Genomic DNA, 24765 nt, shown 5'->3' with positions numbered 1-24765 from the left:
CAGCTTAAATAACCCGGTGAGCTAAGCGACCGGGGCATCCAGGGGGGTGCAGTAGGACCCAGACCCCCCCCCCCCCGCACAGGAGCTTTAGTTGGGACAACAGAGCATCCCACGCTCCGGCACACAGGATAAACCAACAACACGACAACACTCCACCTAGGTCCTCTATCTCCACGGCCAAGGACACACAGGTAAGATGGCTGACTCTAGGGGCAGCGTGCGGGATGTTGTTGACGTGGCGTATATAAGAGTCGTCATGGTGAATAAGTGTGTCTTTTATTTTTATTGCATGTCGAGGACCCGCAACGAGGGGTTTTGTGAGGGATGATGGCAAAGTAGGCGCGGAATCCCGTGCGTTTAAATGATTCCCGGAATGTTTTAACGACGTGGCCATCGACAGCCTTGATTTCCCAGTTATTGTTATTGTACGGACAGAAATCACACGAGTGTTTTTAACATTAGTGGTTTAAGACCAAATCAAAGGATAATTTATAGAGAGCCCAAATAATTGTTATGGTTTTTATTTTATTTCAACAGAACTGACTAAAAACCCTGGTTTAAAATGTATAGGGAACGTGAAACCTTTTTCTTTTACGTTTTCATTCATAAAAATATCGAATAGAGGAAATGCACACCTGTGCCTGTTACCTGCCGGCTGAGGAGACCGAACAGAAGGAAGCGATGAGCGTCCACATGGCCACGACGAGCCTCCCTCCACATGCCAGCGGCCACGGCACACAGACGCTCACGAAGACGTCACAAAAACAAACGTTCCGACAGCGACCCCGCTGCCTTCGTCGGGGATAATCTATACTTTCACAAAAAAACGAGAGCCACATGTGGAGTATAGGATGAGAAATGTCTAGATTCACGAAATCCCTGCATTGAGGCTTTTAAGCGGCATAAGCGTTCTATTAATAACTCGTGACATAAAAGTGTGAACTTGATATGATGACATGACCCGATTTCTCGTGCGGTATCCCAACTGTGTTAATAATATAAATACATTATTATCATTATTATTATTGTTATATCCTTATTATATATCATCACTACGTTATTATACCCTCGTAAATAACATCATTCTCTCTGCCTACTGGCTTAAAACTGGAGTCCAATGCCAACGTCTTCAGCAGAGGACTCACATAATGTAGACGCGGACTGGTTTTGTTGTTTTGATCATGGACTCTTGCTCTGATAACTACTTGTTCTGATTTGTGATTTTAATTCTGTATCTTACCGTTGATTTTATTATATATTTTAGAAAAGCCTCAATGGACTGGTGTCGAAAACTAGCACTAGCACTGCTATAAACACGCAAAACAGCGCATCTGGTCTGTCCACTGTGGCTGGTCCAATGTGGCTGTGGTGTCCATTTTAAATAAATTTCATTCATTCATTCATTCATCTCTTTCTAAAAGGGGAAGGCGATGCTGCAGACGGGGCACGTGGACCTGGCCAAGGCGAGGATGCAGCAGGCCAAGGCTCTCTGCCGGGAGGCCAGGGGAGGTGGGTGATGATGATGAACGATTGGATTGGATTGAACTACATTCATTTGATTTGGTTTGAATCCCAGAATTCAAGGCAGGTCATGGATACACAGAATGACGATGGGGTTGCGACCGACTCTCCCCGGAGCCCCCAATGCAGGTTGATGTGAGGTGAGCGCGCAGAGGACTCTCTGCGTCTGCGGGCAGGGCAGGCCAGGCCAGGCGTTCCACCTGGGGCAATATGATCAGTGCTTTGTTTATTGTCCAACACCGATTTTGCCAGCTGGGCTTTGAAATTAGGCCCCCTTGATATCAGTCAAATGTGACCCCTACTGTTGGATTTTTATGCAGGCACATCCGAGGCAGCTCCCAGCGGCTGGCATATCCCACAGACATTCCCTGAACCCCGAGAGAGAGAGAGAGAGAGAGAGAGAGAGAGAGAGAGAGAGAGAGAGAGAGAGAGAGAGAGAGAGAGAGAGAGAGAGAGAGAGAGAGAGAGAGAGAGAGAGAGAGAGAGAGAGAGAGAGAGAGAGAGAGAGAGAGAGAGGTCCCTTTTTTATGAGAGCGACTCCGTCCAAAAGATCCTATTTATACACTTAGTTACCCATGCAACCCTGGCTGGACCACAACAAATATGACATACCGCTCAACGTAATCTCAAAGACTATTTCAAGCCCTCTCCACTGGTGTAATAACACCAGGGCTGTCCTGGCCACCGGGCAGATCAGGCACTGTGTCCGAAGGCCCCGCCTTCCTTAATAGGGCCCCCCGACCAATCAGAATGATTCTTTTGAAAGATGGATCAAAATAAACCTTAGTATGACTGCCGAATGAGTAATTATATAATTGAATCAAGGCCCTGCTGGTTATTTAATTGGCTGTAGGGAGGTCAGCCAATCAGAGGGCCAGCTCGAAACGTCATTCATCACGCTGATTTGAGGTCAAACGGGACGGGCCGCCTACTGGGCCCCCAAAGGTCTGGGGACGGCTCTGAATAACCCAAACATAGAGGTGTTGACTTGAGCTAATTAGTGATAATAGTCCAGAAATGTACGTATTTCATTCCACCCCAAAAATAAAGGTGATTAATTATGCTCATAATCTCACACATACATGTATGTATACCTATACCTATAAACTCGTCTTGTACAAAATAATGTTGTTTGAGAGTTATTGACTTAAATAGTTCAGATGCATGATGTCCTGGAATAACAAATAACATAATTTTGTCGACTCATTTTAACTCAATAACTCTCAAACCAAATTCTTCTGTACAAAACAGTTGATCATTTTTGGACTATGTGTGAGATTATGAGCATAATGAATCACCTTTTGTTATTTAGGTGGAGTATTATTTTAACCAACCGAAAGGCCCTATACGCATGCAAACAAAACAGTACTTATCCGTAAATGTTTTGTCAGCACATGTGTACGTGTTTGTGTACAGTTCTGAACATACGACTGGATAAACGACACTTGGAATATACAGAGTGGTGTGTTTGATCGTTTGTAAACAGACGTGTCGATATAGTTTTGCCGTTGTTAAAATCCCCCCCCCCCCCCCCCCCCCCCCCCCGCCATTTGAATTCTACCGTTCACCATGGAGGCATACCATAAAAAAGGAATTATAATCGTTGGGTATAAGTGTTTCTTTAAGGCTCACAGTAATTAGAGCGCTTGATAACCTTTGGGAGTTGCCTTGAACATGCCGACATAAAGGCCCAGCTGGCTTATCATCAGCGGCGGACAATAAACAAACAAAAGCAATCTGGATGGCGCCCCAGGTGGAGGAACGCCTGCCCCCCGGGGAGAGTTCTCTGCATTCACTCCAGTTCAACTGCCTGCTGAGGCCCTTTGGGATCGGTCGCTACTACGTCCCCCTGCGTGTGGCCCCTGGGAGGGAATCAATGTGCTTGGATGTCTGGCTCGATTACATTTGATGCCTTCGGTTGTAATATCAAACTATGCCCCTGTTTGAAGAGGAACGCACTTCGCTGGAACGATGCGAGCCCATAAAATAAGAGAAGCTGTTGATGTTCTTTATTAGTTCCCGAATGTTGCATCTGTCATTGTCCTTCCTTCCCATCTATGTTATGTGGTGGCGAAACTGTTTCCCCTATATATCTACAAAAGGCCTATACATTATCAACACATAATATGTACGTCTCTGTTTCTGTCCTCTTTTGATGATGACACACACTCACACATTTCGCAATAGAGCCACATACACACAAACGCCACATACACACAAAAGTCAGTCAAGGTCATCTAGCTCCACACAGAAATGTACATAACAAAAAGGGTCATACACACACACACACACACACAAGTAGCCAAGCCAAGAGGCTATGACAATGTGACGTAAATTTCACTATAAAAGAGGTCGATTTAGTAGGATCGGGAGGATGAATCATCTTTTGAGAGCTGTGACGGCAATTGACGAATAAACTTCCTCAAGAGGGTTTGACCAATTTAATCCTGTTGTTGCGGCAGTAGGCTGTCATAATAAACAAGTCGTGTCGAGAGGCTAAGCAGAGGAGTACAAACACTTTGACGCGCGTCGTAAAATAATTCCGTTCCACGTCCAGAATATGCTTTTCAAGCTTTTATTCTTTTGCTTTATGAAACAGACGAAATACACTTAATTACATACACTAATACTGATACTGTTGCGTTCTTGTAATACGATCTTGCATTTGCGGTCAATAGAAATGATGCGCTCCAATCTCACCCCCTCTTTCCTTAAAACTGTCAACCAAGTGAAAAGGTGAATGAAATTCCATATGAACACTCCCATTAGCGCCAAACCCCTGTGAACATGTCCACCATGCACCTAAAGTGACAGTACAACTAATCATACAACACCTATAGAGAATACTGAAACTCACATTATGGCTCCTACACCTGTGTTCTGAAGTCCTTTCCTGGAGTGTGATACTTACTGATTATTTTTTAAGTATAGTTATTGAAATATACAATAATACTGTAACCCGTTCGGGTGTGTGATCTCACATATGGGATTATAATGAGAAAACCCTATAGACGGTTTCAAAGTGTAACAATAACATTCTAAAAGTGTATTTCCTGTTGACAATACAACAATGCAATAGTTGACAGGAAAATGAGAAAATACATTTGGGTGCAAAATGTTCCCTAGCAAGAGACGTCCAGTGAAACCGTCTCTACCCGGAGAGGTTTTAATCTCCATAGTACATGATTGATTGATTGATTGATTGAAAAGTTTATTAACAGATTGCAGAATGGGTACAGTACAGTACAGCTCAATACATACAATTGTTAAGAGGATGCAGACCAGAGAAAGACTTTCGTCTTGTTTCCATCAGGGTCCCCCATTTTCAATTCATCATAACATGAGGTCAACTTACTTGATATGGAGTCTCTTATGAACTGACTTGTCATTGGACTTGACCTTGTCTGCCAGTGCATTGGCGACTATTCGTTATGACTATTAATAAATATAATGCGGTAAAATCTTTGAAAAGGTTATACGTATTTGGATCATCAAAGAGAAGACGGCTATTCTCGGTCCTTGCTCCACAATGGTGGAACGAACTTCCCACCACAGTTAGGACAGCTGAAACCCGACCAACCTTTCGCGGGTCGAGTAAAAACACACTTCTTCAATCAATATCTGAAAGGGAGGGGGGGGGGACTAACCTTCGTACTGTATTCTACTATCGTGCACTTTTACACTAAATAATCTTCCTGGTCTATATTGATACCTACTATACTAATATGTCTCTACTACTATGCACTCAACACTGCAGCACCCAAGTTCGAAACTGTTTGATGAACATTGTTACTCAGCTGAAAGAGTTGTACCCTTCCTGATGACTTGTTGCATAGAACTTGTAAGTCGCTTTGGATACAAGCGTCAGCTAAATGACAAAATGTAAAAATGAATGAATGAATGATTTTTATTTTGGTCTTCTTTTACAAAGCAATGTACAGTAGTAGGAAATTCATTAAAAAAAAGATAGAAAACGACCGGAAAGGTATAGGCTGAAGCAGAGGCTTATATTGCATTTTTACATTACATTATAAAAAAACATAATTCAGTACATAATTTTGCAAAAACAAAAGGTTACGGACGTGTCATAGTTATAGTGTACAGTTCAAGTTCAAGTTCAAGTTCAAGTTCAAGTTTCTTTTATTGCCACACGGCCAGGCCGGTGGAATTTGAGCACGGTGCAGGTGGTAGCTGCGACAATACACCACATGGATGATGGAACACAACATAACATCAACAACAACATAACATAACATAACATAACATAACATAACATAACATAGCATGCATAACAGTAAAACGTATACACATTTTTTATTTTTGTCACGGTTGTAATAGTTATATTATAATAAAATATAATTAGGATTATAATAAAGTTTTATATTTATGTATCACCTCACCTTATATTTGACAGTTTTCTTAAATGTAAAAATGTAAACGTAGATACAGTCGAAGACGATCAGCATAAAGTGTGACCCCGCTCATGCGTTGTATCGCCAGAGGGCCTGGACCTGGGCAAGAAGGTCAGCGTCCCCCGAGACGTGATGTTGGAGGAGCTCAACCTGCCGTCCAACAGAGGCTCGCTGATGTTCCAGGAGAGGCAGAAGAGAGTGGAGCGGTTCACCCTGGAGAACACCGTCAACCAGGCCAACTACAGCGTGAGAGGAACCTTCTTACTTACCTGTACCTTACTGCTGTTACTATACTTACCTGTCTTTTTACTATTATGTACCTTACTGCTGTTACTATACTTATACTACCTGTCTTTTTACTATTATGTACCTTACTGCTGTTACTATACTTATACTACCTGTCTTTTTACTATTATGTACCTTACTGCTGTGTTACTATACTTATACTACCTATCTTTTTACTATTATGTACCTTACTACTACACTTCTACTACACTACCTATCTTTTTACTATTATGTACCTTACTGCTATACTTATACTACTACCTATCTTTTTACTATTATGTACCTTACTACTACACTTCTACTACACTACCTATCTTTTTACTATCATGTACCTTACTGCTATACCTATACTACTACCTATATTTTTACTATTATGTACCGTACTACTATACTTCTACTACACTACCCATCTTTTTACTATTATGTACCTTACTGCTATACTTATACTACTACCTGTCTTTTTACTATTATGTACCTTACTACTATACTTCTACTACACTACCCATCTTTTTACTATTATGTACCTTACTACTACTTATACTACTACCTATCTTTTTACTATTATGTACCTTACTACTATACTTCTACTACACTACCCATCTTTTTACTATTATGTACCTTACTGCTATACTTATACTACTACCTATCTTTTTACTATTATGTACCTTACTACTATACTTATACTACTACCTATCTTTTTACTAGTATGTACCTTACTGCTATACTTATACTACACTACCTATCTTTTTACTATTATGTACCTTACTGCTATACTTATACTACTACCTATCTTTTTACTATTATGTACCTTACTACTATACTTCTACTACACTACCCATCTTTTTACTATTATGTACCTTACTGCTATACTTATACTACTACCTATATTTTTACTATTATGTACCGTACTACTATACTTCTACTACACTACCCATCTTTTTACTATTATGTACCTTACTGCTATACTTATACTACTACCGCGCGGCTCTGCTCTCACTAATATGCGGAAGAGGGCTGGTTCTTCAGCAGACATCAGTGTGCTCTTCAGAATGTACCGGGAGAAACATTTACTGTAACCCGCGGACATAATAAGCAATAAGCAGTGCTTACTAACGTTATTAGTTACGCTATTTCTGACCGAATTATTTGTAAATTTGTAAATATAAAGACAGATTATTTTTCACACGGACTTGGTGCATGTTTTCCACGCTGTAATATGGGGTTGAAAACGTGTATAAATGTGAAATAAATGCAGATTTCTGCGTTTTTTTGTCATAAAGGATTTACTATCAAACAAACGGGAAGATAAGTGGTTACAATTCGGAAATAGTTGTAATCTTTTACAGATATATTGAGGTTATGCTCTTAGTGCTCTTCCTGAAAAGAATTCTTTTTTAAAAATATTAAAAATTAAGAATTATATGGCCTTGAACTTGATGCAACACTTTCCTGCTTAGCATTATAACTCTGCTAACTTGTTAAGGGGGCATAAAATCAGGGTCCCCCATTTTCAATTCATATTGACATTTATGACATATACAACATACATGACATTTATGGCATAGGGACATACAGGTATTTAGTACTGATACATTTGTGACAAACGGTATTCAAATATACAGTACTGTTACCCATAGATCCTGACAGAGTATATACATATGATGGGGAGGGGACTGTACATTAGGAGGGGGTGGGTGGGTGGGAGAGAAATATACATACGGTGGGGAGGAGACTGTACATTTGGAGGGGGTGGGTGGGTGGGAGAGAAATATACATACGGTGGGGAGAGAATATATACATGCGGTGGGGAGGAGACTGTCTATTAGGAGGGGGTGGGGGGTTTGGACATTTACGGTGGCCAGTTTCGAATTGCAGCCTCCCGTAGGTGCTCTTTAACACTTTGAGCGCCACGCCTGGTTTTCCGTTTTACCGGCTGAATGCCACCATCGGCGCCAATGTTAACGTTAATATTGCCTAATCTATGTTTTAAATTATGGCTATGTGTCTAATCTGCCCATCGCATTATCAAAGACTATTTTCCAGTCAGTGCTGTCAAGGCAGATTGTTTTTTTATCGCGTCGTTTCCGTTTCAGAGCAGTTAGAAAAGCCCCCGTTTTGATATAAAAAACAGCTCATTCTGGAGCATTCTATGAAAATCGTCTTTTAGTGGAATATTCCACAACGTTGATATTCGTCGGCCTTTTTATGAATCGTTTTCAAATAAACGCTAGATGATCAATATTATACGTGCACGCAAGCACATTACGGCCGCGCACGGATAATCGCTCCGTTGATTTCCTCACGGACTTTTACAGTGAAACCGAAAGAAGACATTTCACAAAACAGCTTATAACTTCATCAAACTTACTCTGATTATCCTAACACTGATAACATAGAGTCCTTACCTGACATCAGATGGTATCCAACTGGTATATTCCAATTCCTGATCACCATTCGAAAGAAATTATACGTGTATGGATCCAACGCGATACTGTAGATCTCCATGATCAGCAGGGATCTGAGGTTCCAGAATGAACTGTGGTAACCCCGGCTGGATCAGTGAACTGGAAAATGTGGAGTACCGGATTTTTTTCCCCATTCATTTTCATTGAGTCCATTCCAAAATCACTTATGTCATCTAGGAGACGACAGGGGGCGCTTTTTTCCACAGTGATCACCGGCGCCCCTCGGCTATACTCGGGTAGGCTCGGGTGATGCAATAATTTTTCAGATCGCTAAAAAAAAAAAAAAAAATCCGAGAAATCTCGTGAGTGGCTAGCAACCACCTATAAAAAAAACAGAGAAATCTCGTGAGTGGCACGGAAAGTGTTATGAGCGGTTTTGAATGTGGGTAGGGATCAGGGTTTCCGTTGTCCGGTAATTACCGGTATTTGACCGGCAAAATCTGTTGAAGTCCGACATATTTAATCTCTCCTGTCTTAATGTCCGGTGAAAATAATTCCCTCTAAGCACAATTTGATAGGGGAGCTCCAGTAGCTCACCACGTACCGCGAGTGCTATTTCAGCGCCGTGGACAACCGCGCTCGCGCGGATCTGGGGCTGAGCGCGTTCGAATCCCGGACGGCAGCCGTGCCTTTCCCAGAGTGTCTACCCCCCCATCTGAACCCTTTCAGCCTGCTTCTGTCGGTCGAACTTGACCAAGTATGAATGAGAAGAAAAAGCGATAAACGCTAAAAGAACCAGGTGACTGGTCAAAGTTTAAAAAAAAAAAGCACAATTTGATTATTTGAATTGTATTAAAATAGGCTAAAATTAAATAGCCTATGCGATGAACGAAACAATCATTACATTTGTTTCATCGTTGCTTCACCAAGCAGGTCTAACAACGCTGTTGTCAGCGGGAGCTTTCTGCTAGATTTGCGAGTGCATGTGCAGCTGCAGAGCCGCACAACCCACCCAGCTGTGCCCACACAGTGCAGTACTCCAATTCAGCCATTGGCAATTCAGCTGTTGGGTGGGGGGCGCTGCTGAGCAGTCCCCAGATAGAGCCTGAAAACAGCTGAATCTGCTGCTCTGCAGCGGCATACTCTCGCAAATAAGTTGTTGGGAGGTGGAGATTCCTCACGCAAACCCACGATAATGTTGCCGTCTCTCTCTTTCTTTCGCTTGATATAATTAATACAAATGTCCAATATAATGGAATTCGTTAGCTCATAAAAATGTGATTATAACAGACTGCTGTTTATTAATGTCGGGCCGACTGCCCACAGACACCTATTTGATTTAAAGTCGGCAGCAGCACGGAGTCTCAGGACTTATTTTATTTGGAATATAATGACTGTATACGCAAAAGTAGCCTAGTTTTAAGTTAAAATATTATAAATCTACATGCCTTGAGGATGTCATTCTTTATATAGCCTGCCTATCAATTGTTTTTTTTTTTTTTTAACTTTGGCCATTTCCCTGGCTCTTTTATACGTTTATCGCATTTATACTTGGTCAAGTTCGACCGACAGAAGCAGGCTGAAAGGGTTCAGATGGGGGGGAAGACACTCTGGGAAAGGCACGGCTGCAGTCCGGGATTCGAACTCGCTCAGCCCCAGATCCGTGACGAGCACGGTTGTCCACGGCGCTGAAATAGCACTCGCGGTACGTGGTGAGCTACTGGAGCTCCCCCTATCAATTGTTTTTAAGGTCAATAAACTCTGACCGGAATTTCTCTCATTTAAATCTACCGGACCCTGAGACCGGCAACAATTTTTTCTAACGGAAACCCTGGTAGGGATTCACATTCCTTTACAGCTTTGGGTAGGGCGTTCCACATTGATGTGGCATAATTGCGAAACGTGTTTAGTCCCTTGTTTGAGCCGAATCTGGGTTTAACATGATTTGTGGAGCTCCCTCTGGTGTTGTGATCGTGGTATTCACTGACCTTCGGGAATTATTTTGACATGTACATGGGTACCTTGGTCGTGTAGTGTATCTTGTAGACCAGGCCCATTGCAAGTTGTTGTACTCTGTCGTCTACTCTAAGTCATCCTAGGTTGTCAAAGTGGGCAGGGGTGAGGTGGGTTCTAGGGGTAAGGTCAAGTATAGTAGTCTGACCAGTTTGTTTTGTGATGTTTGTAATCTTGTTTTTAGCGCCTTTGAGGTGCTTTGGTACCATGAGGTGCAAGCATAGTCCCTTGAATGAGTGCTCCTTACTACTATACTTCTACTACACTACCTATCTTTTTACTACTACCTATCTTTTTACTATGATGTACCTTACTGCTATACTTATACTACTACCTATCTTTTTACTATTATGTACCTTACTACTATGCTACTATACTTATATTACTACCTATCTTTTTACTATGATGTACCTTACTGCTATGCTACTATACTTATACCCATCGTTTTACTATTATGTACCTTACTACTATGCTTATACTACTACCTGTATTTTTACTATTATGTACCTGTACCTCACTGCTATTCTACTATACGTATACTACTACCTATCATGCTAATTATGTCTATACTACTATACACTCAAGTTCGACACTATTTGACGAACAACGCCACTGACCCTTAGCTGCCAGAGATGTACCCTTCCTGGTGACTTGTTGTACAGAACTCAGAAGTCGCTTTGGATAAGTGTCAGCTAAATGATTAAATGTAAATGTAAGAGACGGACAGAGAGACAGACGCACACCGCGTAGGCTCTTTTGAGTTGAGTCGACGAAATAGGAGCGATGAAAACTTGATATTTCAAATTCACCCTCTGTCCTGTTTACTTGATTCAATGGGGGCAAAAGAAAAACCAATGCAACAAGGTTACAGACACATGTAAACACAGAGAGAGATACATGCATGCGCATGCACACGCAAGCACGCACGCACATGCACGCGCACACGCACACACACACACACACACACACACACACACACACACACACAGAGAGAGAGAGTACATTACTGACTCAGCTCATTCCCTGAGCTGACTGCAACCTACTCATACAAACATCATCAACCTGTCTGCCTGACAGGAAGGTGTTGGATATTAGCGGCTTGTTAGTATGCAGGATTTATGAGCAGGCTGATGGCTTATGAAACCCCCCCCATCCTCTCACTTTCTGCTGCGCTGTGCGTATGGGGCGTGAGACGTGGGAACTAATGCACGAGTCGCACCTTGTTTACCACATGATTCTCTATGTGATATATGTGGATAATTAGCGTGGTACAGACTATCGCTGTCTCCCATCTCAGTGAGGAGGGTGCTCATGGGTAAACAGCTACAAATCAAAAAATGGAATAATACACAGTAAAAAGAAAACAGCAGAGCTTTTTTATTATTGCATAAGGCTGCGGTCTCAACACAGCATTTTAGAATGGACCGGGGTTGTTATAGTTTCGTATTTTTCATTTGTTTTTATTTTTTATATTTTTGGTCTTTTAGTTTCAGTTAGTTTACAAAGTGTGGTTTGCTTGTTTCAGTTTAGCTTTCATTGTATCATCCCAGTCTCAATCAACATAGCCTCCTCATGCTTGTTGTGTTGACACATATGACCAAATTAACAAAGACTAAAACTAAAGACTTTTCTATATATTAAAAAAAGAAAAAATCCTTTTCTAAATACACAATATAGTTTGTTTGTTTTAATTTTGTCCAGTCTAGTATTTATTTGTATTTGTTAACACATTCACTGCCAACAACGATTATACTCGTTATTGGCCGCCAATCGTTGAACGCACACAACAAGTATACTCGTTATTTGATCGTTATTTCTTTTATTCGATATTTCTATTCATTACAGGCTCACTGACTCGGGGTTAACATTTGGAATCGCATTGAGAATGCCTAGGTGCAATACCGGCCGCATCACGCTAGACGGTGGTATCGAGCACCCTTTCTAACATTGTATCCTGGGCTGTGGGATGGCCAAGGGTTTCGGGTAACATTTTTCCTTGTTGGGCAAGACGAACGGTTCTGACGGTTACATTGAAGCCCGGCGATCAAGAAATTGGAATATTGTTTTTGGAATACTCCCGGTCGCAGGTAAGGACGATTTGACATACATTTTAGCTTGATCCTGCAAGGCTTTTGTACCGATCGGGCTGATAAGCGTTTTTAGTGTTGAATACGAATGCCGTTACCGACAATCAAATAATCAGAAACGACCCCCCCCCCCCCCCCCTTTCATGCATTCATGATGGAACATAATACCTATGATGTAGATTTGATTCCGGAACAATAGCGGGTTCAGGCAAGAAACGGCAACGTCTACAATGGAATCGACGTATACTGCCATAACTAAGCATTTCATGAATTACCCTAGACCGCTCGAAAACCATACTTATATTCACCACGGTATAACACGGGAACATATGGATGGAAAAATGATCTCTTTTTTGCATCTTGACCGGAAGAAACTCATTGTCAAATGACTATAGTATTGTATCCATGGCTATAATATAGAATGTAGATTTAGCTCTACAAACAAGGTGACTAACTCCCATCGTTTACAGCGTGACAATACTACCACAGGATAAGGCTAATCCACTGCGATCAATGAGTTAAAGGACACAAACATTACGGGGAATGCACTTACCGTCTTCTCCAGAGTGAGACAAGATACAGGATGCGGATGCATAGCGTCTAGCCTAGCTAAAACTCCAGCTAGCCTTAAGCTAGCCACTACGCATCTGCTTCCATTCATTGTGCTGAGCTAGGCTAACGTGTAGCCAGATAACTTGCTACTGAACGCACAGGGAGGAAACTGGTATCTATCTTCTTGTCTCACTGGACGGTAAGTGATGGTTTAGTTTTAGTTGACTATAATAACCTTGAAATAGACAACATTTGATTTGTCAGTTCCTGATATTATTAGTAAATACTGCAACCTAGTCGTCAGAACGATGGAACACTATGCAAGCTGTTCAAGCAAACTGCAACCTAGGATTATAAGAGGAGGATGGGTCAGTGTTGTCATAGAAATATTCAAAATTGGTTTCCAATCAGTACCACTAGGAGACAACTCGCATCGTAAGAGATGGTTTATGGTTTTCTATATTCAGAGTTAATTATATTGTTTATACTGTTTATTCTTTCATATTTTTATATCCAGAGTTAATTATATTGTTTACACTGCTTATTTTTTTCATATCTTTATATTCAGAGTTAATTATTATTGTTTACACTGCTTATTTTTTCTAATTTTTATATTCAGATCTAATTCTATTGCCTATATTCATGTATTTCTACTATTACCCTGCCCATACCTGTACCTCTCCTCCCCCACGCTGCTATGACACCCAAATTTCCCCAAGGGGATCAAAAAAGGAATATCTTATCATATCTTAACTTCTGTTGAGGACATTGGGGCCGTGACTCAATTCTTATAATCCTAGACGGCAACAGATCTCTCCAGACACACCAAGCTCCCGGTATTTCATCTCCCGACAGTCGGGATGCCCCCCCCCCCCCCCCCCCCCCCCCAAATGTAATACCCGTGCAAATTAAACTTAAGACTTTTTAATACCTTTGTATTATGAATTTGATACTTTTTAATACCCCGCAGATACCCTGATCAAACATTCCACCATCTATAGAAGTCAAACTTCTCCCTGTCTTCCACAGATGCCCCCCCAGATCACCTCAGAACCCGGCCCGCAGGGAGGGAAGGAGAACGAGGCCTTCCCTGTCCCTGGAAAACACAGCCTGGTCCTCAACCTGCAGAGGACTGTGGCGAGGAAGGGCAGTCCTGAGGTCATCGCTCCAGGTAAACGGTCAGACCAGGAACGATCACCTCATTACAGGACCACTGGACCCTGTCGTACACATCAACGCATCAACTTCAAAACACTACTCCTCACCTTCAAAGCCCTCCATAGCCTGCCCCCCCCCCCTACCTGTGTGACCTCCTTCTTCCTTACCGCCCCACCCGTTCCTTCCGGTCCTCCTCCACTGCTTCCCTCACTGTCCCGTCATCCAAACTTAAAAACTTTGGTGATCGGGCCTTCTCGCGCACTGCACCTCGACTCTGGAACTCCCTCCCTCAGACCATCAGAGACTCCCCCAATCTCCACCTTCAAATCCCGCCTCAAAACCCACCTGTTCGCCCTAGGCTTCAACCTTCCCCAACCTTAACCCCCCCCCCAACCTGTTTTGATGTTTGTTACTGTGGCTTTATGTTTCTGTGTATCTCATGCTGTTTTCCCTGTTTCCCCCGTGGTCTTATGTTCCTTTTGTTTCTTTGTTTTTCTCTGTTTCTCTGCCTATTGTCAGCGACTTCGGGTTCCTGAGAAGCGCTATACAAATAAAATGAATTATTAATTATTATTATTATTATTATTATTACACAATCCAGTTTTTGGCTTACACTTAGAGTGCCTAGAGTTTGTACTGAACTTGGTAGATCTGCTTTTGGCTTTTCTGCCCCTACATCGTGGAATACCCTGCAGGAAACTCTGAAACTAGACACTCTAGTGTCTATGGGTTGGTTTAGAACCTTAATGATCTATCAAGTCACCACAATATGTAATTGTTTTTTAATTATTACCCGTTTGAATTTTCTGCTATTTTTATTATTATAATTTAATCCGGAGCCGCAGGTTGCCGACCCTCAGACCTATGTACCCGCATTTCTCCTCCTATCAAGATTATCCTCCTATCAAGATTATGTGTGAACATAGGGCTGTGTGAACATAGGGCTGTAGAAACATAGGGCTGTGAGAACATAGGGCTGTGGGAACATATGGCTGAGGGAACATAGGTCTGAGGGAACATAGGTCTATGGGAACATAGGGCTGTGAGAACATAGGTCTGTGGGAACATAGGGCTGTGAGAACATAGGGCTGTGAGAACATAGGGCTGTGAGAACATAGGGCTGTGTGAACATAGGGCTGAGGGAACATAGGGCTGTGGGAACATAGGGCTGAGGGAACATAGGTCTATGGGAACATAGGGCTGTAGAAACATAGGGCTGTGAGAACATAGGGCTGTGGGAACATAGGGCTGTAGAAACATAGGGCTGTGAGCAGGCATGCGTTCTTCATGGGACGGGGGTGCACTACGTGCAAGCCCAGATAAGTACTCGCTATTTGCATATCAATAGCGCCGGTCGTCAGGTGTGTTAAATACGTTCTCAGATATTCACACCTAACTTGTTGTGAATGACATGTGTTACATTCCATTCGTAGAGGCAATTAGGCACTGTCTGTAGTCTGTGCTCAAGCGAGGGGACATTAAATGCGCCGGGAGCGCGCTTGCACGTGGCACCATTAGGTGCGTGCAATCCCAGTTGATTTCAATAACGCACCACTGGCTGTGAGAACATAGGGCTGAGGGAACATAGGGCTGGCTGAGGGAACATAGGTCTATGGGAACATAGGGCTGTGAGTTAGGTTTGCACTTCAATCCCAATAGGAAAATTCATCTTGGTTTGATTATTTTTTTTGTGTCAAATAAAAACAAAGGTTATTTGAATGATTTCCTTGGCGTTTCTAGTTTTCAAGAGAAAAAATAATCGATTAAAATCGGATTTCTTTAATTTTTTTAATCCGAGATTTTATTTTTAGGCCATATCGCCCAGCCCTAACTATAGGTATTACTATAGTTAATTGTTGTATTGGTACTCTCAGGTCTGAGAGCAGAGAAGTTTCCGAGAGCTGTTATGTGTCAGTATTCTCTCCCGACACACCAGACGCCGCTTCCAGCCTGACTGAACCATGGCCTGCTTGAGTGTATCAGCTTCACACTGAGATTTACAGAGCGGCTCTCGTTGCCAAGAGTGGCATCAAACAGGCTTTTGTGCATATTAGACCATATTAGAGAGCTATATAGAGGACCGCTGTTGTCACACATGGCAGGGGTGTAAAAAGTACCCAGAAATTATACTTAAGTGAAAGTATGGGTACCATCTCAAAATCTTACTCAAGTAAAAGTCAGAGTAACTGGCTAAAAACACACTTGAGTAAAAGTTAAAAAAAAACGTTCTACTTTTAAATGTACTTAAGTACTAAAAAGTAAAAGTAAAAACAAAGAAATGTTCCGTTTCGTCCTCTTCATCACTCATACTATCATTTGTGGCCATCTTCTGTAGCTTGTTGTCACTCTGACTGTCTATTATTCTGATAGCAGGTGTTTAATCAAAGATCCCCGCTTTCTGGTCTTGCACAAGGACCAATCAGCATGGGTATGGGCGGGTTAATTTTCCATTGATGGGGATTTGATTGGCTGTTTTTAAATAAAGTGCGGCTGCAGGATTAATAACGTTAACTTTAGTTGGGCCAGAGAAACAAATATACTAATTAAAATGGTTGGACCAGCGAGATTTGTACTTTGTAGGGCTGCATTTTAAATGCAAGGAGTAAAAAGTATGTTTTTTCTCTCTGAAATGTAATCGAGTAAAAGTACAAGTATACAAACCTAATAATACTTGAGTAAAGTACAAATCCCCCAAAACAGTACTTAAGTATTGTAACAAAGTACAATTATTCAAGTACTTTACACCCATCACAGGCTGACGTTTGCCCTTCGACCTTTCCGCCAGGGTATTCCGGCCCTCTGAAGGAGATACCCCACGAGAAGTTCAACGTGACGATCATCCCCAAATCCTATTGTTCCCCCTGGAGTGAAGCTCTGGGGCACGGCGACGAGCTCATCACCGCCCTCCACGCCCGGCTGCCCGAGGCGCCCCACAGCCTGCAGCCCGGAAACTACCGCAGCTTCAACAGGTAAAGGAGCTGCCCCACAGCCTCCAGCCCATAGATATAGATGGCTCAAGGCGGAGTCTAACGCGTATTTCACCGGCGGCCATCTTGCTTGAGTGGACTACTGCTTTAAGGTATGCACAAACAAAAATACTCTCGCTGAAATCTTGACGGATTTACAAATGGTTTGGTTTATTACAAACGTTATTGACGTGGCTATGAGTCCTGCTCGGAAGATTCCTTTTTATTAAAAAAAAATAATAATTTCATATGAAAGTCCATCACTTTGGCTGCCATGGGTTAAATTCATTATCAACCGTAGGTTGCCGGCTCTATTTGTCTATAGAGAAAGTCCCCTTCTTTGCAGGGCTATAACTTTTTAAATTCTATTGCTACATTGCCATTATTAGGGCCCATTCAAAGTCCTATATGTATTGTTCATTGTGTAGCAACGTTAAACTTTTTCATTCACATATTCATAGTAAAGTATGGTCTAATGTATAAGTATGTTTTCATCTCTTTCTGCAGCTTTCTCCAGAACGTGATATATAGCCCCAAATACATTATATTGATGATGCAATACAGTTTTATGGCAATCAGCGCGATATAAAAAATTCCAACTAGACGTACTTCTAGAAGTTACTACACGTCATCTGATGTTGACCGGATGGGCTAGGGGGCGTTTATAATTCCGTGGGCAGCGTTATACCAATCATCTAATGTGGGTCAAATGTTGATAATAGCAGTTAGTATCGAAGACAGTAATTTTACACGCTAAAACTCACCCCAGTCTCCGCGCGCCGTTGGGCGATCATTGTAGAGTAGAAATTTTACCATTATGGGATGTCGATTTACCCGGTCCATCTCCAGCTTGTATAATGGTATATACGTCCAAATCATGTTGTTTATCGAGTTATTGGCAATCGATCGCTATGTAGTGTGTCGAGATCGAGTCCCGGGACCTCATAGCGAGTGCCCGGAAGTAATACGGCCGACCAGCACAACCTCTACGGCACTTCCTGTTAAGCGATTGCGCCGATCGGCCACCAGATGGCGCTCCTGAACCGCCAGAGAGCTCAGTGGGTCCTCCTGGTGGATCTCAGGCCAGCGGAGGGGAAATATGAATCCGATCCCAGATTTTTGAAATATTGATATTAAAGACGCTGTAAAGCGTCTTCGGCAACTTGAGCATGGCCGGGAATGACGTGTTTAGGCGTTTTCCGGCACCCAAAGTGTTAAGTATGCAGTGGGATAACTACATCTCTGACGTTTTTAACAAACCAAATGGTTGAACATTTAGCAAGCTATGGTTATAGAACGGGGGACGTTGTCACACGGGTAGGTTGTCACATTCATTATATTTCACCACCAGAGGATCCTGTCTCCCATACTTTGGTATTTAAATGTCCAGAATTGGGGTCAGAGTTCACCTACATTGTCATATTTGGAGTGAAACAGCTGAATTTGAGGTGAGAGGACTTTTTGTGTTTTTCATGTCCATTTGTAAATATTCCGCTCCTCAGTATTTTTCTTCTAGGCTTTTACACAATTGGTTTATAATGAAACAATTATTACCCTTAAAAAGTGTGAAGGGATAGCTATAGTTTAGATTGTTGTTAGCTAGCTAACTAGTTGTTAGATGGCTGTTAGCCTCGATACTATCAAGACATTCCAGTTGGGGTTGGTCGTCACATTTTCTTTGGGGTTGGTTGTCACATGTTGTGTAGGCTATTATTGTTAGGCCGATTTATTGTGTTCTTATTTTGTTATATAGGATGGCCTAAAGATGTGTTTCCTGTTTATGTTCATTAAGATGCTTTAAGTTATGTATTTGTCAACTTGTCAATGCAATTAAACTTTCAAATTTAGTTCTGCCTTCTTGTCCATTCTCAGTCCTTGCCCCACAATGGTGGAATTAACTACCCACCCCAGTTAGGACAGCCGAAACCCGTCCAATCTTTCGCCGTCGACTAAAGACGCACTTCTTCAATCATTATCTGAAATCTAAATCTTGTCTTCTTTTTAAGATTTTCCCATTAAAAGTTTTAAAACACATGGTGACAACCAACCCCATAGTGTGTGACAACCATCCCCATGATGGGGTTGGTTGTCACAACGTGTCAGAGTGTCTTTGATAGGTGATTACTGATTATTAACTCTTTGTTACAATACGTTGAAAAATGAGAGGGATACACATTTCAAGCCAACATCTTAAGCTTCAATTTAATGTAGGAATGACTATTGAAAGATGTTTTGATTATGAGTAGGGATGCCGTTGAAACGTGTGTCGCGACCGCGTTGGTTTAGCTAGTAGTGAAAGGGTTAAAGTTAGGGATGCTCGATATTGGCTTTTTTACCGATACCGATATTCCGATATTGTCCAACTCTTAATTTCCGATACCGATATCAACCGATACCGATATATGCAGGGTTTCCCACTACAAAAAACTGAATAATTTCAGGTAACTAATCATTTCACTGGATATATATATAACAAATATTGTTATTGTTTATTTAATTTTTTTAACCGATACCGATATTTTCCGATATCACATTTTACTGCCGATATCGGCCGATAATATCGGACATCCCTAATTATGAGCAATTCACACTAGAGTAAAAAGTGTGACAATGTCCCCCGGTCTCCCCTACATGCACCATAGACATGCATGTTATGAGTGGGCGTGCTGCTCCACCCACGCAAGATGGCCGCCATGTGGCAACGTCGGTCTCCGTTGGCCAGCAGCGCGCGGGTGAGTCATCATCTAGTGATATATATCTATGCTCCAGCCTGCCAACTACCGCAGCTTCAACAGGTAAAGGAGCTGCCGCCTGCGAGGATCACAGGTATCGTCAGAAGGCAACGAAGGTCTGGGAATATCAAAGCCAAGGTCCACTGACTGTTAGAGAGAAAACCGATATCGCCACCCTGAAGTAAGGCTACGTGCACACTGCAGGGCGAAAAGTGGCCCAAATCCGATAATTTTTTTTGTGACTCTGATTCTTTCACGACAGTGTGAAAAGCACAAATCACGTGGAATCTGATCTTTTCAATTCTGATTTGAGCCATCTGATTTTTTTTTGCATTGCGAGTCGACCCCAATCTGAACAGTCATATCAGAATTCGTGCCACTTTTACATCTCTACTCTAGATTGACATTCGTCACAGTTCTGTGGTGGGAGTCACTCAGTGGATACAAACATGGAAGACAGCTGTGATGGAGGCGGTCAGTGGAGGGACAGTGAGGTGTTTACCTTACTGTATAAGTATTTGGGGCGATGTACAAGCAAAACTTGAGTGGTCGTATCCTAACCGCTGTGTTTGAAAGCATATTAAAAGAAGAAATGGCTCTTTCACCTCCTCCTCCTCCTCGCCCCAATTATCATCTGCTCATGAATTATCTGGCCTCCACTGCACATCAACTTATAAATTAAACCATAAACTGTGACTTCCAGTGTCCTCCATGTTTAAATCCATCTTCGTTATTGTTCATTAATGTGCATGTGGGTCAGTTCGGGAGCGTGACCAGTTCACACGGGAATCTGATCTTGGCCACATTTAAAAAACGAATGTGAACAGCCGAACAAACAAAAAAATCTGATCTGAGCACTAAATATGAATTAAGCACTAATAATATAAGGCTGGCAGTGTGTACAATAGCCCAAGTTATCACGGCCTGGTCATTTGGAAGCAGGGGCTTAAAGGAACACGCCAACATTTTGGGAAATTAGCTCATTGTCTTCTCCAGAGAGAGACAAGAAGATAGACACCAGTTTCCTCTCTGTGCGTTCAGTAGAAAGCTATCTGGCTGCACGTTAGCCTAGCTTAGCACAATGAATGGAAGCGGACATGGCCGGTTAGCCTTCTGGAGAGGTGTTAGTTGGACAATGCCCAGGCTAACCGGCACTGTCCGCTTCCATTCATTGTGCTAAGCTAGGCTAACGTGCAGCCAGATAGCGTTCTACTGAACGCACAGAGAGGAAACTGGTATCTATCTTCTTGTCTCTCTCTGGAGAAGGCGGTAAGCTAATATTTCCCAAAATGTTGGGCGTGTTCCTTTAAGAGGCCCGCCGGGCCATGTTCAACGCGTCTTGTTTCTGTAGATGGAATCTATCACAATCATCTCTTAAATTAGGTTCTCCTCGGCTTCCGCCCATGTTTCCACTGGATTTGAAAAGCGATATCCCACCTCTGGCTCGCACCTCCTTGGACTCCGCTTGTCCGGTGGCTATTTTAGCAGCGGATTTCTGGGAAGCCGATCCGCCCGGAGGCTCTACGTGCCTTTCAGACCCCGGGAAGACGAGCCGCCTCGACTTCAACGTGTCTTTCAGATCCATAAAGACAGATTACGCACTAAGGAGAGTCACCTTTCCCTGCTGGCGCACACGGCATTGCATCACACAGGGCATAGCTGGGAGGGAGGGGGAGAGAGAGAGAGAGAGAGAGAGAGAGAGAGAGAGAGAGAGAGAGAGAGAGAGAGAGAGAGAATGCGCAGAACAAACACTAACTTGGGCATAGAGACAGTGAGGGAGAGAGGATGGAGAGGGGATGGAGAGAGAGAGGGGGGGGATGGAGAGAGAGAGGGGGGATGGAGAGAGAGAGGGGGGAGGGATAGAGGGAGAAAAGAGGGAGCACATGGGAAAGGAGAGAGAGAGACAGGCAATGCGCAGAACAAAAGCTAACTTCGGCATAGAGACAGTGGGGGAGAGGGGATGGAGAGAGAGAGAGAGAGAGAGAGAGAGGGGATGGAGAGAGAGGGGGGAGGGATAGAGGGAGAAAGGAGGGGGACACATAGGGAGAGAGAGAGAGAGAGAGAGAGAGAGAGAGAGAGAGAGAGAGAGAGAGAGAGAGAGAGAGAGAGAGAGAGAGAGAGAGAGATATCACAGGCAATGCGCAGAACAAAAGCTAACTTCGGCATAGAGACAGTGAGTGAGAGCGGATAGAGAGAGAGAGAGAGAGAGAGAGAGAGAGAGAGAGAGAGAGAGAGAGAGAGAGAGAGAGAGGGGATGGAGAGAGGGGGAAGAGAGGGGCACATGGGGGGAGAGAGAGAGAGGAAGAGAGAGAGAGAGAGAGAGAGAGACATCACAGGCAATGTGCAGAACGAAAGCTCACTTCGGCATAGACAGTGAAGGAGAGGTGATGGAGGGGGGATGGAGAGAGAGAGGGAGAAGGAGGGGGGCACATAGGGAGGGAGAGAGAGAGGGGGGGGGGGGATAAATAGAGACACACTCAAGAAGACACAACTTAATTAGGTCACTGTCAATCACTGTGTTGCCAGCTGGTAACTAAGTAGCAAAACCCCTCGTGGACGGATTATTCTACACTCTGGAGTCTTCATTATGATATTATGTAGCGTTAATTAACTCTGGGGGCTGAACCGATGGTCAGGCGAACCATGCGTGGCAAATCAAGTGGGATGAAAAAAGAAAAAAAAAACGATGTACTCTAACCTTCTTGTCACCCGTGCCAGGATGAGTCATCCTGAAATCCTCAGAGCGTATTTACAGAACCGCAAGAAGTCAGAGTCATTACTTAACTATGCATTGTATGAAGGGTGTCGTGTGTCGCCCCGAAAAGCTTCCTACTTTAAGTGGAAAGTGTGAAATATATGATACCCGGGGGTTATTCTTTAAGATGACGTAGGCGAGATATCTCACTACTAACAGACTCACTCGCACGGTCAACGCAACATTCAAGATTCTATCTCACTTTTGCCCAAGGTTAAATCAATAACAATAAATGGTGCATTTATATAGCGCTTTTATCCATAAGTGCTTTACAATTTTCGCACATTCACCCATTCACACACAGACGGCGGAGGAGGAGGCGACCATGCAAGGTGCCGTTAGGGTGCAATTAGGGGTTAAGTGTCTTGCTCAAGGACACATCGACACGCTGCCCCGCCGGGAGGAGCGGGAATCGAACCGGGAACCTTCTGATTAACAGACACCGCTCTACCTCCTGACCCACTCTCACATGCAGGCACGTGCACACATAGAGCCCAAGGGGTGCTCGAGCACCTGCCCGTTTGTGCCTCATAAAAAAGTGCCCTTAAAAAAAAAGACAATTACATTTTTTACCGTTGCGCATATAGACTGCCCTTCCAACTGAAAAATGTCAGGATAGAATCAAAATATTAGGTAAAGAGAGAGAGAGATGCCCCGTATTCCATTGCAGTTTGCACGGCCTCCTCAGCGTGCCTCTCCGCGGACCTATATATTTTTTGCATAGCGTGGGTGGTGATGATTGATGATGATAGAAACCGTGTGGCGCATACAGTTGAATGCTGGTATTACACTCACTGAGGGACACGAAGAAGTCAAGTCCGATGGGATTTGGGAATCTCAAATACAAATCGGGATTGGAATAAAAAATGCATTTATTAAACAATACAGAATATACAGCACTTCTTGGTGTCTGTAGGGTATAGCACTTATTCCCTCCCCCCTGAACATTTATGGAGATGTATGGGCCTTTTAAGTCAGTGATAAAAGTGTCTTTCAGGGATAAGTGAGCTCCTGCACTGATTATTATAGTTCAATATTCAATATTTGATCACCAAAAACCCCCAAAAAGCATAAAAAGGGGGGGCCCCCAAATATCGCGCTAGCTTGGCAGTTGGCACACACTTATAGTGCCCTTTTCAGCCTTTGACCACCTGCCCCTCTAAAATCCTGTGCACGTCCCTGCTCACATGTTCACCTCTAACCCTCTCTTTCTCTCAGATCTGCCATGCCGTTTGGGGGCATGATGTCCAGTCAGAGGGTGATTCCGGTGACGGGCTTCGAGGCCCCGGAGCCCCGGGAGATGCCCGGCGTCACCATGCGCCTACGGCCCAACTTCAACCGGGCGCCCCGGGGATGGGGCGCCGACTACACCGCAGAGTCGAGCGAACTGTGAGGGGGTTCCACCACGACTAAAAGCCGGTCACTCCAAAACTCCCTTCTACGCAGCCCGGTTGACCGACGGGCAAAAAGAGACTAGAAGCACCGTGATTGCTCCCCTCTCTCCACCCCATCCACATTGAAATATGACGCCCCTCGGCTTATAAGTAAGAAAACACTTACTTAAGTGCGATGTAATTGCCTGTGAAGTCAGCCGCGGTGGAGGCCGACTGAGGCCATCTGAATTCATTGTCATCTGGTCACTATCCAGGTTGATGCCGGGGCGAGGCCACTCGGCCCCCGGCCGGGTTCGGATGATGACAGAGGATCTTCTTCGCATTATCCCCGGTTTCCTCCTCTTCTCCCACGACAGCAACTCTCACGGGCCGCCAACACTTGCCCCCGCCCTTCTTCATCACACCCCTCTCCGGGGTCCTTAAAATGCCCTTCCTCTTCCCATACCATTCTTTTGAAAACCCCAATCTGTAATCCAAACGTAAAC

General features: G+C 43.3%; 1 protein-coding gene across 1 annotated transcript; it reads left to right on the top strand.

The window, feature by feature from the left end:
* The first annotated feature begins 86 nt into the window (after positions 1-86).
* LOC311242854 (myozenin-2) lies at positions 87-24414 on the top strand. The gene is made up of 6 exons (XM_084331912.1): positions 87-191; positions 1422-1509; positions 6022-6179; positions 14305-14446; positions 17219-17402; positions 24105-24414. Exons 2-6 carry the CDS (start codon positions 1431-1433, stop codon positions 24277-24279), a joined length of 738 nt encoding a protein of 245 aa, XP_084188038.1. The 5' UTR covers positions 87-191; positions 1422-1430; the 3' UTR covers positions 24280-24414.
* The last annotated feature ends 351 nt before the right edge of the window (positions 24415-24765 follow it).

The sequence above is a fragment of the Notolepis coatsorum genome (assembly GCF_963971535.1).
Source record: "Notolepis coatsorum genome assembly, chromosome: 16".
In the NCBI taxonomy this organism is placed as follows: Eukaryota; Metazoa; Chordata; class Actinopteri; order Aulopiformes; family Paralepididae; genus Notolepis; species Notolepis coatsorum.
The sequence above is the reverse complement of the archived record's forward strand: the minus strand, read 5'-3'. Positions and strand labels throughout refer to the sequence as shown.

Excerpts from the sequence above, each read along its gene's own strand:
- LOC311242854 (XM_084331912.1), top strand. The coding sequence starts at position 1,431 with ATGCTGCAGACGGGGCACGTGGACCTGGCCAAGGCGAGGATGCAGCAG. Across the intron at positions 1,510-6,021 it reads CTGCCGGGAGGCCAGGGGAG|AGGGCCTGGACCTGGGCAAG; the intron begins GTGGGTGATGAT and ends TTGTATCGCCAG. Across the intron at positions 17,403-24,104 it reads AACTACCGCAGCTTCAACAG|ATCTGCCATGCCGTTTGGGG; the intron begins GTAAAGGAGCTG and ends TCTTTCTCTCAG.